Source organism: Macaca nemestrina, chromosome 15, assembly GCF_043159975.1.
Source record: "Macaca nemestrina isolate mMacNem1 chromosome 15, mMacNem.hap1, whole genome shotgun sequence".
Classification (NCBI taxonomy): domain Eukaryota; kingdom Metazoa; phylum Chordata; class Mammalia; order Primates; family Cercopithecidae; genus Macaca; species Macaca nemestrina.
The window spans coordinates 28963453-28981407 of NC_092139.1; the positions used below are offsets into that span (position 1 = coordinate 28963453).

At 41.8% G+C, this 17955-nt stretch overlaps 1 protein-coding gene across 4 annotated transcripts in view; it reads right to left on the reverse strand.

Moving 5' to 3' along the window:
• LOC105496282 (PHD finger protein 20) overlaps positions 1–17955 on the reverse strand; it is a 189607-nt gene that overhangs the window by 77305 nt on the left and 94347 nt on the right. For all 4 annotated transcript variants that reach the window (XM_071079430.1, XM_071079431.1, XM_011766549.2 and 1 more), the window contains 4 exons: positions 13947–14334; positions 7868–7981; positions 6298–6477; positions 5603–5782 (listed from right to left, as the gene is read on the reverse strand). In XM_071079430.1, the coding sequence (XP_070935531.1) occupies positions 5603–5782; positions 6298–6477; positions 7868–7981; positions 13947–14334 (862 nt within the window). The remainder of the gene's footprint in view (positions 1–5602; positions 5783–6297; positions 6478–7867; positions 7982–13946; positions 14335–17955) is intronic.

Below are 17955 nucleotides of genomic sequence, written 5' to 3' on the forward strand. Positions count from 1 at the left end.
GGGAGGCGGAGCTTGCAGTGAGCCGAGATCGCGCCACTGCACTCCAGCCTGGGCTGGGCGACAGAGCGAGACTCCGACTCAAAAAAAAAAAAAAAAAAGTAAGACAATATTCAAAATGCCATGTTACCATCTAAACCCATACAAATTAGTTTATTTTCAACAATAATACATAACTTCAATAATGAGAAGTCTAACTAAAGCAAGCTCCTCCAACAAGACCAAGACAGCATCTCTTCTTCTAAGGCTTAGGTTTTGCCCAGAATTCGCGCCCAGCCAAATTTTTGTATCTTTAGTAGAGATGAGGTTTCACCATGTTGGCCAGGCTGGTCTCTAACTCCTAATGTCAGGTGATTTGCCCACCTTGGCCTCCCAAAGTGCTGGGATTACAGGAATGAGCCACCACACCCAGCCCGAGACCTCTAAACTTCTAGGGGAATTACTAACTTCTGTTTTACTGCATAAATGAATGCTTGCCCAATTACAACAGTCACAACTGCATTCTCCTCTGGCTTTTTTATTTTTCTATTTTTGAGATAGAGTCTCACTCTGTCGCCTAAGCTGGAGTACAGTGGCACGATCTCGGCTCACTGCAACCTCCACCTCCCAGGTTCAAGCAACTCTCCCACCTCAGCCTCCCGAGTAGCTAGGATTACAGGCGCCTGCCACCAGACCTGGGTAATTTTTGTATTTTTGATAGAGATGGGGTGTCACCATGTTGGCCAGGCTGGTCTCGAACTCCTGACCTCAAGTGATCTGTCCACCTCGACCCCCCAAAGTGCTGAGATTACAGGCATGAGCCACTAGACCCAGCCATCTACTCTGGCTTTTAAGTCACTAAAGCAAAAAGCAAATACCTCATTAAAAAAAAAAAAAAAAAAAATACAGCAATGGGTTCCATGCTATATTTATTCATCTTGGCTCAAGCTCAAAGTAATTTGACCTCCACCCTTACTATTAACCCTCTTGGAAAATAGATAAGTGCTTCAATCCGTTGCAATGGTTTCAAAATTATTCCCTTAGAAAGGCAAAATTATTCCCTTAGAAAGGACCTTTGTAAGGATGCAAAAGACAACGTGAAATCTCATCATCATCCTTTCCCCTAGACTCACCCGTCCCACCCTTACTATACTTGATTCTGTGCTCTCCACAATCCAGAAACATAGCTAAGTTAGCTAATGCAAGACAGAAATTACGTATGTGTATATCTTGGGAAAAAGTAGAGCCCAAGACCCCATAAAATACATAAACTTTACAAAAGGCACTGGAGTTAGCTTCCAATCTAGTCTCTTATATGCATGGCGTATTTCCTAGTGGTATAGGAACAATTAACTACAAATTTCAAGTGACATCTAACATAACACTACCCTTAAGACAACATAATTAAAAGCTTAGTCTGCTGAGTCACAAGGGATGTGGCTGATCATCTAGAGCTCTCCCTGCCACGACAGACAACTAAATTCCGAGATTAAATTTCCACCTCATTTATATATGAACTTTAATAATTTGCCCGATCTGTCAGAAGAGCAGGCTGGGAAGAGCACCGACACTGAGAGGAGGATGAGCAAAAAAAGGAAGATCCCTTGCCCCGACAAGCCCTCAAGGCTGAAGCACAACACTATGGACTCGGCTAGACACAGGACTAAGAGAACAGCAGCAGAGATGAGCCAGGAATGAATACTTCAGTACTCTTCTAATTTTTTTAATTTTTTTTTTTTTTTTTTTTTTGAGACGGACTCTCACTCTGTCACCCAGGCTGGAATAGTACAGTGGTGCGATCTCAGCTCACTGCAACCTCTGCCTTCTGGGTTTAAGCAATTCTCCTGCCTCAATCTCCAGAGTAGCTGGGACTACAGGCACGCGCCACCACGCCCAGCGAATTTTTGTATTTTTAGTAGAGACGGGGTTTCACCATGTTGGCCAGTCTGGTCTCGAATTCCTGACCTCAAGTGATCTGCCTGCCTAGGCATCCGAGAGTGCTGGGATTATAGGCGTGAGCCACCACGCCCGGACAATTTTTTAAAAATTTTTAAGAGATAGGGTCTTGTTCTGTCACCCAGGCTGGCAGTGGTACAATCACAGCTCACGGCAGCCTCGACCTCCCCAGTTTAAGTGATCCTCCCACCTTAGCCTCCCAAGTAGCTGGGACTATAGGCATGAACCATCATGCCAGGCTAATTTTTTTATTTTTTGAAGAGAGAGGGTCTCACTATGTTGATGCAAGACCTTCAATATAGCGAGTTTTGAACTCCTAGCCTCAAGTGATCCTCCCGTCTCGACCTCCCAGAGTACTGAGATTCACTATTTTCAAACAGCTGCTCTACTACATTTATTTTAACTATATAGCATCTGGCCAAGGAAAAAAAAAAAAACTATTCAAAAAAAATTTTTAAGTTATACAAATAAAAAGTAGGCAATTCTAAAGACACATAGTCTTATTTGTTTTTTAACTAAAAGTTAAGAAAAAAAATTAGCTGGGCATAATGGCACATGCCTGTAGTCCCAGCTACTCAAGTGACTGAGGCAGGAGGATCACTTGAGTCCAGGAGGTCCTGGCTGCTCTGAGCTGTGATTGTGCCACTGCACTCCAGCCTGGAAAACAGTGAGACTCTATCTTTAAAAAAAAGTCAAGTTTAAACAAAAACCAGAAGAATTTGTCATCAGGAACCTATAAGAAAATCTGAAGGAAATTCTTCATGCTGAAAAGAAATCTTCGAAGAAATAAAGAACATTGGAAATAGGCATGTGTAAATACGACTGTTGCTTTTGCCTTATTGTCTTTAACATACATAATTGTGTAAAGCAAAAATTATAATACTACATTATGAAATTTATAATAGGCCAGGCATAGTGGCTAACGCCTATAATCACAGGACTTTGGGGAGGCCAGGGCGGGTAGATCACTTGAGGTCAGGAGTTCCAGACCAGCTTGACCAACATGGTGAAACCCCATCTCTACTAAAAATACAAAAAAAAAAAATTAGCCAGGCGTGGTGGCACATGCCTGTAATCCCAGCTACTTGGGAGGCTGAGGCAGGAGAATTGCTTGAATCCGGGAGGCGGAGGTTGCAGTGAGCCAAGATCACGCCATTGCACTCCACCTGGGCAACAAGAGTGAAACTCCATCTCAAAAAAATAAATAAAACTTTTTTTAAAAAGGAATTTATAGGATATGTAGATATAATTCATGTGACAACTACAACGTGGGGGAGGTTAATGGAACATTTTTACATAAAGTGGTTCAATATTAACTCTAAAGTGAACTGTGAAAAGTTAAGGATGCATACCATAATCCATAGAGTAACCTCTTTAAAAATGCTAGAAATACATCTAAAAGCTAACAGATGAATTAAAATGAAATTCTTAAAAAATTAACCTAAAAAACAAGAAACAAAACAAAACACAAATAAGATAAACAGACAACCAGCCTGGCCAACATGGTGAGACCCCGTCTCTACTAAAAAATACAAAAATTAGCCAACTGTGGTGGCAGGTGCCTGTAATCCCAGCTACTCAGGAGGCTGAGGCAGGTGAATCGCTTCAACCCGAGAGGCAGAGGTTGCAGTGAGCAGAAATTGCGCCACTGCACTCCAGCCTGGGCAATAGAGCAAGACTCTGTTGCACAGAGCAACACTCTGTCTTTAAAAAAAAAAAAGGCAAAACACAGTCAAATGTTAGACCAAAACCCAACCATATCAACAATTACATTTAGGCCAGGCACGGTGGCTCACATCTGTAATCCCAGCACTTTGGGAAGCCGAGGTGGGCAGATCATCTGTAGTCAGGAGTTCAAGGCCAACCTGGCCAATACGGAGAAACCCCATCTCTACTAAAAATACAAAAATTAGCTGGACGTGGTGGCACATGCCTGTAATCCTAGCTACTCGGGAGGCTGAGACATGAGAATTGCTTGAACCCAGGAGGCAGAGGTTGAAGTGAATGGAGACTGCACCACTGCACTCCAGCCTGGGTGACAAAGCAAGATTCTGTCTCCAAAAAAAAAATTATAAATGTGTATGCATTTAAAAGATCTTCAAAATACGCAAAGCAAAAATGACAAAATTAGGCCGGTTGTGGTGGCTCATGCCTGTAATCCCAGCACTTTGGGAGGCCAAGGCAGGCGGATCATGAGGTCAGATCAAGACCATCCTGGCTAACATGGTGAAACCCTGTCTCTACTAAAAATACAAAAAAAAATTAGCTGGGCGTGGTGGCGGGCACCTGTAGCCCCAGCTACTCAGGAGGCTGAGACAGGAGAATGGTGTGAACCCGGGAGGCGGAGCCTGAAGTGAGCCGAGATCACACCACTGCACTCTAGCCTGGGCAATAGAGCGAGACTCCGTCTCAAAAAAAAAAAAAAAAAAAAATGACAAAATTAAAGGGAGAAATTAACAAATCCACAATAACAGAGATTTTAACAACCCTCTCTTAGAAACTGACAGAACTAGACCAAAAGGAAAAAAAAAACACAAAAATCAATTTGTCAGAGAAACACCATCAACTACCTTGATCTAACTGACAGATATAGAACAAACACACAACAACGGTAAAATACATGTTCTTCTCAAGTGCATATGAAACATTCACCAGGACAGATCATATGCTGGACCATAAATTAAATCTCAACAAATGTAAAAAGATTGAAATCCTACACAGCATGTTCTCTGACCACAGTAAAACTATATTAGAAATCAACAGCAATAAGGTATCTACAAAAACATAAAATACTTCAAACTAAAACAGCATACTTCTAAGAAACGCATGGTCAACAAATAAATCACAAGATATATTAAATTGAACAAAAATAGAAACACAACATATCAAAATTTGTAAGATGCTGCAAAAGCAGTGCTCAGTAGGAAATGTATGACTTTATTATTTATTTGTTTGTTTATTTATTTATTTATTTATTTTTTAGACTGAGTCTCACTCTGTTGCCCAAGCTGGAGTGCAATGGCGGGATCTTAGCTCACCGCAACCTCCACCTCCTAGGTTCAAGCAATTCTCCTGCCTCAGCTTCCTGAGTAGCTGGGATTACAGGTGCCTGCCACCATGCCCAACTAATTTTTGTATTTTTGGTAGGGTTGGGGTTTCACCATGCTGGGCAGGCTGGTCTCGAACTCTCGACCTCAGGCAATCCACCCACCTCGGCCTCCCAAAGTGCTGGCATTACGAGCCACCACGCCCAGCCGGAAATTTATAACTTTAAATGCTCATATTAGGAAGAAAGATCTTTTCACCAGGCAATGAAAAAAAAAGGAAGAAAGATCTAAAATCAATTAGGTAAAGTTCTACAAAAAGCTGAAGGAAGAAAGCAAGATCAAAACAGAAATCAATGATATTTTAAAAAATAAACAATAGAGAAAATTGAAGTAAAAGCTCAGTTATTTGAAAACAAAATAGATAAAGCCCTAGCCATACTAAGAGAGGGAAAACAAATTATGAAAATCAGAAATGAAAGGAGCATAACATTAAAATGATAAGGGAATATTAATAAAAGGTGAAAAAGATCAACAGAAAATTTTTTTTTTTTTTTTTTTTTAGTTCACAAAGCATAAGCAAAAGTGTATATAAAAAGAGGATTAATTTAACTCTAGATATGAACCTTCCACAGTCGAAATCTCTTGTAATTCCACAAGGGGAGAAGTCGTTTCCGTTTTCATGGTGTTTTCTCCCATTGACGGGCAGTTCAACTCCAAGCCTGCAGCCCCGGATCCATCCCCAAAGGAGTGGCAAGTCAGTGCAGATGAGACCTGGCCAGCTTCCAAAGTAGACTTCAGCTGACCTAGAAGAAAAAAAGAAAGTTTGGGGGAAATATACATGTATGCAATTCTGAAACCGAAAGTCCTACAACAGTCTAAGAAAGCCAGGGACTTTTTAGAGGAAGGAATTAATCTAAAACAAAAAAGTATACATTCACAGGTTCCAGTACATACAGGCTGGCCTGTGAGCTTCTCAAAGAAAGAGGTTAAAGTGAAAGGAGAAATTGCTAGAAGTATAAACACAAAGGCACGAATGAGATGGCAGCAGAGAGAGAGAAGCAGGGCTCTTCAAACAGTGTACCTCCAGGCCAACATTGAGCGGTAAATAAGCAAAACCAACCACAAATGCATCCAGAAAGTATGTCTATTGAATAAATCATCAGTGAAGAGCAATACATTATAAACACACTACAGCCCATTCAATAGTTTGATTTCAAGACAATTTAATACTTGTGGAAGGCAGAACACAATGATTTAGATTGATTCTCACTAAAAAGGCACCAGGTTGGCAAGACAATTCCTGAACAGACTGACTCACCTTCTTCAGATTCCTTGGTACTAGACAACGTGTCTTGCAAAGGATCCGTATCAACCAAATCTGATACAACCAAGTCAGGATCTAGGATCTCATGGGTCCCATTAGTGGACAGCCTGGAGGAACGTCTCCTCGATAAGTCTCTGTCAGTGTTTTCCGAGTAGTTTTTTGACTTTTCCTGGGCTATTAAACCATTAAGAGAGTTGTAGTCAAGAGACCAACAAGAAGAAATAACTGTGCTACTACAGATTTCTGGGCTGGATGTCTCTAAAAGGACTTTACAGAGAGACTCCTGGAATATTAGAGTAGTGATAAAAGCAAATACCCTTTACTAGTTTACAGTTTTAAGTAAGGGCAAAGCATCCCTGCCAGGATAGAATTTCACTTCTTTAAGGATTCATGGTCTGAAAATGTGTACTAGGTCATGTCCCACTCTTGACAACTATGCTCTATTTTGGGGCTTCCCAAATGTACTAACTTCCAAAGTCAATAAGGTTTATAAGAGCCTTACTTAGAGCTATCACAAATCCTTTCTGGAGCCAACAGGGTACTTTTTATTTTAAATTTATTTAAATATTTGAGCCAACTCACTCCAGAGGGTATTTTTTTAAATAAATAAATAGTATTTTATTTTGTATTTTTATTTTTTGTAAGACAGAGTCTCACTCTATCACTCAGGCTGGAGGACAGTGGCACAGTCTTGGCTCACTGCAATCTCCGCCTCCTAGGTTCAAACAATTCTCCTGCCTCAGCCTCCCGAGTAGCTGGGATTACAGGTACCTGCCACCACACCCAGCTAATTTTTTTTTTTTTTTTTTTTTTGAGACGGAGTCTCACTGTCACCCAGGCTGGAGTGCGGTGGCGGGATCTTGGCTCGCTGCAAGCTCTGCCTCCTGGGTTCACACCATTCTCCTGCCTCAGCCTCCCAAGTAGCTGGGACTACAGGCACCTGCCAACAAGCCCGGCTTATTTTTTGTATTTTTTTAGTACAGACGCGGTTTGACCATGTTAGCCAAGACGATCTCGATCTCCTTACCTCATGATCTGCCCACCTCCACCTCCCAAAGTGCTGGGATTACAGGTGTGTGCCATTGTGCCCGGCCACACCCAGCTAATTTTTATATTTTTAGTAAAGACAGGGTTTCACCATGTTGGCCAGGCTGGTCTCAAACTCCTAACCTCAGATGATCCACCCACCTCAGCCTCCCAAACTACTGGGATTACAGGCATGAGCCACTGCGCCTGGCCAATAAGTAGTATTTTTAAAGTTTCACTCTACATAGAAACCCATCCCTTCCTAAGCCATTAAATTTCCAGTGGCATCCAAATCAAATGTGATTTATGGATATGAAGATGATACCACAGAACCCAGCATTAGCACAGTTTGTGCTTTGGGATTTATTTTTCTTCTAGCAAAAACTCCTTCTGATCCAACTGCATCCTACTCACATTACCTCATGTGACCAGAGACAAACATTAGAGCCTATAGGGAATGGGGGACAGGATGAATATAGAGGAGGCTGACCCAAACAATGTCAAATTCTAGCCACACATAAACAAACTGGAAACTCACATGAATTTTTGTCAAGCCGAGGACGTTTTAATGGGACTTCACATCCTTTTGATATTTTCCGTCTTCTCAATTCCAATGTTATTGGTTGCAAAGTTTGAGAGTTTGAATCCACAGCTACCATGTTTATAAAACCACACAAAAAAGATACATAATTTCTTAGTGTCTGTCATTTTTATATACAAATAAAACATATATATGCAAAAATCACTGCATTATAAATGGACCATCAAAATGTCATTCTTACTTAAGATAAAAGAAAAAAAGTAAAATGAGTGAGAAATTACTTCCTTATAGGAGATACCTTGCAGAATGACCTCCTGAATCTTTTCTATGATCCAGCTCCAGTTTTCAACCTCTACTTGCTACATTAATTACCTTAGCATTGAGCCTAGTTTTGAGGGTACAAGAAAAATGTCTAAGAGAATTTATTTTTTTTTTTCTTTTGAGACGGAGTCTTGCTCTGTCCCCCAAGCTGGAGTGCAGTGGCGTGCTCTCTGCTCACTGCAACCTCCGCCTCCCAGGTGCAAGCGATTCTCCTGCCTCAGCCTCCAGAATAGCTGGAATTACAGGCACCCAACACCACACCCGGCTAATTTTTGTAATTTTAGTAGAGTCACGGTTTCCCCATGTTGGTCAGGCTGGTCTCGAATTCTTGACCTCAAGTGATCCAGCCGCCTCGGCCTCCCAAAGTTCTGGGATTACAGGCATGAGCCATGAGATCTGGCCAAGAATTTGTATTTTCTTAAACACAATCCTAAAAAAATTATTGGGAGACTATGCTACTTAATAGTCAATGTTCCAGGCAAGCCTGCTGGTCCCCGGCAAACCCAGCTCTGACGTAATTTAGCAGTACAGACGGTAAGCCTTTGAAAAGTACTTACTATTTAGTTTTTTGTTTGTTTGTTTGTTTGCTTGCTTGCTTGCTTGTTTTTTTGAGATGAAGTCTTGGTCTGTTGCCCAGGCTACAGTGCAGTGGCACGATCTTGGCTCAATGCTACCTCTGCCTCCTGAGTTCAAGCGATTCTCCTGCCTCAGCCTTCCCTGTAGCTGGGATTACAGGTGCCTGCCACATCTGGCAAATTTTTTTTTTTGGTATTTTTAATAGAGATGGGGTTTCACCATGTTGGCCAGGCTGGTCTTGAACTCTTGACCTCAAGTGATCTGCCTCCCAAAGTGCTGAGATTACAGGCGTGAGCCACCTGCCCAGCATAGTACTTACTATTAATTTTTTTTTTTTTTTTGAGATGGAGTTTCGCTCTCATTGCCCAGGCTGGACTGCAATGGCGCGATCTCAGCTCACTGCAACCTCTGCCTCCCAGGTTCAAGTGATTCTCCTGTCTCAGCCTCCCAAGTAGCTGGGTTTACAGGCATGCACCACCACGCCTGGCTAATTTTGTATTTTTAGTAGAGACAGGGTTTCTCCATGTTGGTCAGGCTGGTCTCGAACTCCTGACCTCAGGTGATCTGCCCACCTCGGCCTCCCAAAGTGCTGGGATTACAGGTGTGAGCCACTGAGCCTGGCCCTTACTATTTAGTTTTAAACCTACCACCTAAGAAGCTCTCCCCAAATCAGAAAAGATGAGAATCAAAAAGGCAGGCAGAAGGAACTGGGAAGTTGGGCAGGAAGGCAAGGCTAAGGGGTCTCAGGAAGGGTAAAATGAGGAGAGAGAAGAGGAAGGAGGAAAGGAAGATGGAGGAAGAGAAGTAAATGGAAGGAAAAGAGGAAGGGAAGGGAGAAAGATGAGAAGGGGGAAGAGGGACAGAAAAGATTCATCTAAGACCTGTAGCTTCAGGTAGGTCAAATGGCTCAACAAGACACAGGCCTGAAGTGTGAGGAAGCAAACCAGAAGACCGTTGAACTCCAAGGTTCTTCCTGTGTTCAAGCTTCCCAATGTGCCAGTATTATTTTGTTCCAACTGGCAGAACTTGGAAATCCCACACATTCCATGTTAAACATAAATACAAACAGGCTGGCTGGGTGTGGTGGCTCACGCCTGTAATCCCAGCACTTTGGGAGGTAGAGGCAGGCAGATCACCTGAGCTCAGGAGTTCAAGACAAGCATAGCCAACATGATGAAACCTTGTCTCTACTAAACATACAAAAAATTAGCCAGACATGGTGGCACGCTCCTGTAGTCCCAGCTACTCGGGAGGCTGAGGCACAAGAATCACTTGAACCCAGGAGGCAGTGGTTACAGTTAGCCGGGATCGTGCCACTGTACTCCAGCCTGGGAGAGAGAGACTCCATCTCAAAAAAATAAAAATTAAAAAAAAAAAAAAAATACAAACAATCCTCTCTAAATAGCTCATATCCTGTTCCCAATCAAGTCTATACAATCTAGGGTGTTCAAGGAAGGCTCTAAAAATTAATGAACTTATTCCAAGTAATGTTTTAAGGGGATTTGAACAATATATAGGATATCTGGCAAGTCTTCTTCCCTTTGATACTGTATATAAACAGGGGCTGACTATACAGAACTTGAGTGTTTCCCAAACTCTTCTTACAGTATAAGTCATCTGGGAAGCTTGTTAACAACTCATATTCCCAGGTTCCCATCCAGACAGTGTGACTGGGAAAGAACTGAGACATGGCTGGAATCTGTTTTTACAAATGCCTTGGGCAAGGATTAACCATAAACTTGGAAAACATCCTTTCTATATTAAATTTATCCTACTCGTTATGAAATCCTACACTTATAAAAATATAAAAACCAAATGTCCTTTTTTCTTATCTCAATGGAGTCATGTGGCTTCAAAGGAGCAGTCTGCTTATTGGGGTACAACTACTCCTGTACATACTTTCTCGAGGGTATAAGCCAGGGCATGAATAGCTAAAGGAGAATCAGTTTCAAAACACTCAGTTCTCACAGATACTCTTTCCTAAACTAAGCTAAGGACATGTCAGATTTCTGCCAGTTTACATTTTCCACCCCTCCTTGTATAATAACTGCTTTTAACTGCCCTTCTCCCACTTTACATAAAAGGGCCTGCCTCTCACTCATCCCACATCTTAACATGGTGCTCTGCCTGGAGGTTTAAAATTTCCAGATTTTCTCAACTGGGTTTCCTCATCTGAACAGAGATACATTTTCTCTGTTTTCGTAAGGGTGGTATACAGCTATTACCATTCTCAATGCACTAAGGTCAATCCATCACAGATCAAGGATGGCTTGGGTATTGTGGCTTCTCTCCCAGAACTCAGTTGAGAAAGCCAGTGAACATAAAGCCAGTGCCGTCCAACAGAAATATGCTAAGAGTGCAAGCCACATGCAATTTTCTTTATTTTTTTTGAGATGGAGTCTCACTTCGTCACCCAGGCTGGAGTGCAGTGGTGTGATCTTGGCTCACTGCAACCTCTGCCTCCTGGGTTCAAGAGATTCTCCTGCCTCAGCCTCCCAAGTAGGTGGGATTACAGGCTCATCTAATTTTTGTGTTTTTAGTAGAGTTGGGGTTTCACCATGTTGGCCAGGCTGGTCTTGAACTCCTGACCTCAGGTGATCCGCCCATCTTGGTCTCCCAGAATGCTGGGATTATAGGCGTGAACCACTGTGCCCAGCCAATTTTTGTATTTTTAGTAGAGACAGGGTTTCACCATGTTGGCCAGCCTGGTCTCAAATTCCTGAGCCACCATGCCTAGCGAATTTTAAATTTTTTGCTCATCACATAAGAGGGTTTGGTTTTTAAGTGCCAGGCATGGTGGCTCATGTCTGTAATCTCAGCACTTTCAGAGGCCAAGGCAGGAGGATTGCTTGAGGGCCGGAGATTTAGACAAACCTGAGCAACATAGTGAAACCCTGACTCTACAAAAAATAAATTAGCCAGGCATTGTGGCATGTGCCTGTAGTCCCAGCTACTCGGGAGGCTGAGACAGGAGCATCACTTGAGCCCAGGAGGTGGAGAATGGAGTTAGCCACAATCACGCCACTGCACTCCAGCCTACGTAACAGAGTGAGACCCTGTCAAAAAAAACTTAAAAAGTTAATTTAAATACTATTTTATTTAATCCAATACCTTTCCTAAATTTGTTTTTTCTTTTTTTTTTTTTAAACTGGGCTCAGCAATCTTCCTGCCTCAGCCTCTGGAATAGCTGGGACTACAAGCACGTGCCACCAGTCTCAGACAATTTTTTCATTTTTTGTAGAGATGAGGTCTCACTATGTTGCCAAGGCTGGTCTCGAACTCCTGGGCTCAAGTGATCCTCTCTCATCAGCCTCTCAAAGTGCTGGCATGATTACAGGGATGAGGCACTGCACTCAGCTTCAGCTTCTAAAAACATTTCAACATGGAATCAATTTTTTTTGTTTGTTTTGTCGCCCAAGCTGGAGTGCAGTGGCCCAATCTCAGTCACTGCAACCTCCACTTCCTGAGTTTCAAGCAATTCTCTTGCCTCAGCCTCCTGAGTAGCTGGGATTATAGACACCCACCACCAAGCCTGGCTAATATTTCCTTATATTTTTTCAGTAGAGATGGGGTTTCACCATGTTGGCTAGGCTGGTCTCAAACTCCTGACCTCAAGTAATCCAGCCACCTCGACCTCCCAAACTGCTGGGATTACAGGCCCGGCTGTAATCAATATTTTAAAATTGAGGTGTGTTACATTCTTTTTTGTACTATTTGAAATCTAGCATTTACTTATACTTACAGCACATCTCAATTCAGACTAGTTACATTTCAAGTAGTCAATAGCCCCATGCGGCTAGTGGCTACCATACTAGACAGCAGAGGTATAGGCCCTAGCTAGGCCTAGGGACAGTTGTAGCACCCTCAGCTTTTGAGGGCAAAACCCAGTTACAAGCACTAGAGAGGAAGATCCCTTATTTCATATGGAGACAAAGCAACCTATTATATAATTTCCTATCTTACAATGAGTACTAATACACTTATGTGACGTAAGTTAAAATTTTTTCCACAGAAATTAAGTCTGATAGTCTGATTTGATAGAGAAGAGTGGCTTTGCATTCTCTACATCATTGGGGAATAATGAAAAGGCTTGCTCTGTAGTTCCACAGTTTTGATGAAAATACGTGTGTGTGTGTGTGTGTGTGTGTGTGTGTGTGTGTGTGTGTGTGTGTGTGTTTTGAAATGGGGTGTCACTACATTGCCCAGGCTGGTTTGAAAATCTCGGGCTCAAGCAATCCTCCCACTTCAGCCTCCTGAGTAGCTGGGACAACAAACATGCACCAACGCACTCAGCCTTCATGTTTTGTATTTTAAATATATCCACTGCAGCTATTTAAACTTGTGAGAAAAAGATAAATACTGCTTTAAAACGTGCTAGGGGATTCACAGTTTCAACTGAACACACAAAGAATACACAATCAAGAATGTCTGAAGATCACTGCACATATTTAATCAACAGCACACTCAGTCTAGAGACCCAGGGGACTCTTCATGCCACTGAATTGATTTGGAGAACGAGCATTTGACTTAGGAAGGAATCAGGGCTTGTTTCATTCTTGGTTATTCTAGAAGAAGTCCAAATTTTAAGTTTTTTAATAACTGCATTCTTCCCTAAATCTATACCCTCTAACCTTGACTCTTACAAATTAGCTATCTCGGCTTTTTATTTAGACTGTGAAAATTTCTAATCAATAATCACTCTCCAAAGAGCTCAATTTCAAAATGCACCCATGCTTTTCTAGCTCCAATGTTCCTTTGTCCTCATCTCCTTCAGAAGCCCATACCTTTTTACCACTTTTCTTTCACGTCTGTCTCATTAGAACTCTATTTCCTGATTCCAGGTTCTATTAAGCTGACTCAAACTGAGATCATTTGAAAAAGCACAAGCAAAAGGCCTTGGTTTATCAGGTTTATCATATAAGCTGAAGTATTCAGTCAACGGTTAACCACTACTTTAGGAAGCTCAGTTACGAACACACTTCCCAACTTAGATTCCCAACTTGGATATGTGCCTCACTTAAATTCAGCTTCATGAACACAACTTGTTTCCAGATCATAAGAAAACTCAAAATCAGTCACAAAAACAAAGGATTGAAGTATACAAGTTACAAAGAACCACAAAGGGCCACAGAAGAATACTCTGGCATTGCCCACTGCAGAGCCCACTTGAAAAACTCACCAGTAGGAGCTATGGAAGGGGGTCTGCCTCGTTTTCTTTTGGGTTCCCTCAAGTTTTCTTGTGGACTCTTCACAATGTCATTTTCAGGTTTCTTATCCACTTGGGCATCTCCAGAATACTCCCTGTCGTTTTCTGAAATGTTTTCCTTGTCTTCCTTCTCGTTCTTGGGAAGACTTTTCTCTGACACTTTCCCCTTTTCAGAACAGATTAACTTTCCTTCTTTATCAGGCTGCTTGGGTCGCTTTTCTGTCTTTAAGGGTTTATCTTCTTTGTCTTTCTTCACATTCACTGTGGCTTTTCTCTGTTCTTTAAACTTCTCTCGTTTATCAGGAGATGATGAAAGACTTTTGTGATCTGTTTCTTTAGGCCTAGCATTACCCACAATATTCTAAAATGAGCAAAATAGCGATGAAACACTTCGTGATTACTTGTAAATACAAAATTAGGAATTTCTTACAAACATATGAAGACAAACAAAGAAATAAAAACAGGACATATGCCAGGTCACATACACAAAGCACCACTGACAATATCCACCTGTACTAAGAGTTGAGAACCAATCCTTAAAACAATTCAATTATTCTGGAGACAGTGCAGTCTCCCTTATTATGACGAATAAGTCACTAGAAAATAAAATTCTGGGCTTTTGTTTGTTTTTGTTTCTGAGACAGAGTCTCTCTCTGTTGCCCACGCTGGAGTGCAGTGGCACAATCATGGCTCATGCAGCCTCGACCTCCCAGGCCCAAGCGATCCTCCCATCTCAGCCTTCTGAGTAGCTGGGACCACAGGCATGTTTCACCATGCCCAGCTAAGTTTTTTATTGTTATTTTTTGTAGCAATAGGATCTCCCTATGTTGCCCAGGCTGGTCTCAAACTCCGGGGCACAAGCAATCCTCCTGCCTCAGCCTCCTAAAGTATTGGGATTGTAGGCATGAGCCACCATGCCTGGCCTTAAAATTCTGGAAAGCAATCTTTCTGACAAAGGTGTTCGAAGAAAATGCCTTTATGCTCTGTCCTTATCCCCAGCATGACTATACTAACCCAGAGCTTTTCAGAGGCTGGTTCAGTTTGCCAGCATGTGCTGATGTCTTGTGTAGAGAAATAACAAAACTGATCAGTTTGCCAGCATGTGCTGATGTCTTGTTTAGAGAAAAAACAAAACTGATAACTGGAAGCTGAACAGGAAAACTATAAAGATTATCCAACCCAGAACCAGGGTCTCTGCTTCCTCTACCAGGTAAAGGCTGTGCTCAGTTCAACAAACCACCTACCAGGTTCCTGAGCTACTTGGAGTTTTTGCCTATTGGTAGGAAATACTGCTTCTTAGTTACGTTCTCCCTACATTACATTCTTTAAAATTCACACTAAAAATCGAAGGTCCTCTACTGTGACTGTTTCATAATAATGCCAGGTCTGAAAGCTCTAGAGATTCCAAAACTATAATTAAGTTTATTTGTGTGCATATCTCTCTTCCAGGACCTCAAAAGAGCAGAGACCACCATACTATGTTCATATGGGATCCCCAGCACCTAGCACACACTAGGCACATAGGTTTTCACTGGAAGCAGGAAGCAGTACCTAAATACTCAACAAACAAAAGTTTAATTTGTTCTACAGGGAAAAATAATAAACAAGGAAATATTTTTTCAAGTCCCCCAAATTATTCTGAAAGTAGCCAGGTTTGAGAACAGGCATTCCGGTAATGGCCAGCAGAAATATAAATTGAAATTGCCCTTCTTGTTGGGGGTTCGGGGAGGAGTTGGCAATTTGAGTCAAAACTAAAAACGTTATACCTCTGAACTAGAATAAACCCCTAGAAATAAAGTTAGCTAAAAGAATAATCCGACTTGTGTACCTGGATTGACAAATATCCTTAATGACCATTTGGGATTTGGTTACACAAAGTACAGTTCCATACATATTACAGAACACTACATAGCTGTGAAAAATCATATTCTCAGGATATTAAGGAACTTGAGGAAATGTTAGTTAAAAGAAAAGAACAGTACTATATTAATGTACCACAACTTCAGTTTTGAAAAGAAATAGATACACACACATATATATGTTTAATAAAAAACACAGAAAGATATACACACCAAATTGTTAAGCCAAGTTATACACCAAAGTGTTAAGAACAATTATATCTGTTTGATGGAATAATAGAGTTTTTATTTTCTTTGTGCTTTGTACTTTTCTAATTTTCTACAGTAAGCTAAAAACATAAGTGTTACTAATATAGAGACTATCAAAACATTTATAAGACAGTGCAGTTCTACAGAAAAAAAAAAAAATCTCCATGTATTCTAATAGTATATGAAAAAACCTTTGAAATTGCCCATGACAGATAACTGTAGCCAAACCACTGTACCCTCTTGGAAAAGAAGCCAAGTCCAGGAGCCATAGGCCTGTGCTTAAGGGCCTACTGGGCTAAGGTCAGATACTCAGAGGCCACTGGGAAATGAGAAATGAAGCATGGCACCCAAAAATCCTCACCGGGTAAGGCACTACCTCCAAGCCAAAGCACTGTGAATGCTATCCATCAATTTATTGAGAAACACAGAGTAAATAGATGAACAATTGTTATCTGGAGCCCTGGACTTCCACTTGGGAAGGTTCTGGATATAATCTGCCAATTCTGGACAAGTTTATAATTATATCCTCTGTATTAACTCATTCCACAAACCTAACACAAATATTGCCAAATTTAAGGCCAAAATAATGTTTTAGACTACTATATGGCTCCTTACGAGAGGCAAGTGATCAAAGAAAAAGCATCATCAGGGCCAAAGCTTTATGTAATAATAATGTTAATTTTCTGAAGAAGAAAATCAGCAAAAGGCCAATCAGCAAAAGGTAACCTTTGAGGTTACCTCAAAGGTATCATGTATCAAAATCCTTTGAAGCAGCTAGGCATGGTGGCTCATGCCCTGTAATCTCAGCACTTTGGGAGGCCAAGGTAGGCAGATCACCTGAGGTGAGGAGTTCAAGACCAGCCTGGCCAACATGGTGAAACCCCTGTCTCTATTAAAAATACAAAAATTAGCTGGGCATGGTGGCGCATGCCTGTAGTCCCAGCTACTCGAGAGGCTGAGGAAGGAGAATTGCTTGAACCCGGGAGGTGGAGGTTACAGTGAGCCTAGATTGCACCACTGCACTCCAGCCTGGGTGACAGAGCAAGACTGCATCTCAAAAAAAAAATCTTTAGAAACTTACGATTAGGCCGGGCATGGTGGCTCATGTCTGTAATCCCAGCACTTTGGGAATCCAAGGTGGGCAGCTCACTTGAGGTCAGGAGTTCAGGACCAGCCTGGCCAACACAGTGAAACCCCGTCTACTAAAAATACAAAAATTAGCCAAGTGTGGGGGCACACGCCTGTAATCCCAGCAAATTGGGAGGCTTAGACTGGAGAATCACTTTAACTTGGGAGGCAGAGTTTGCACTGAGTGGAGATCAGGCCACTGCACTCCAGCCTGGGTGACAGAGAGAGACTCAGTCTCAAAAAGAAAAAACTTACAAATATACATACAGAAGAATTCATTAAGAATCTGTGATAAGTAGAATCATTTCATCATCACAAAGACACAACAGAAGGCCAGGCACAGTGGCTCATGCCTGTAATCCTAGCCTTTTGGGAGGCCGAGGGGGGCAGATTGCCTGAGCTCAGGAGTTTGAGACCAGCCTGGACAACATGGTGAAATCCTGTCTCTACTAAAATACAAAAAATGAGCTGGGCATGGTAGCACGCACCTAGTCTCTGTTATTTGGGAGGCTGAGGCAGCAGAATCACTTGAACTGGGGAGGCAGGGAAGTTGCACTAGGCCAAGATTGCACCACTGCACTCCAGCCTGGGCGACAGAACAAGACTCTGTCTCAAAAAAACCCCAAAAACACAACAGGTTATAGCATCACCAAATATTGTCACATCAACTGCCATCCAAGCAGATGAGTAACCAGTTACGATGCCTCAGTGGTAAAACCTTTACTAAATTGCTAAATTAGCTGTCT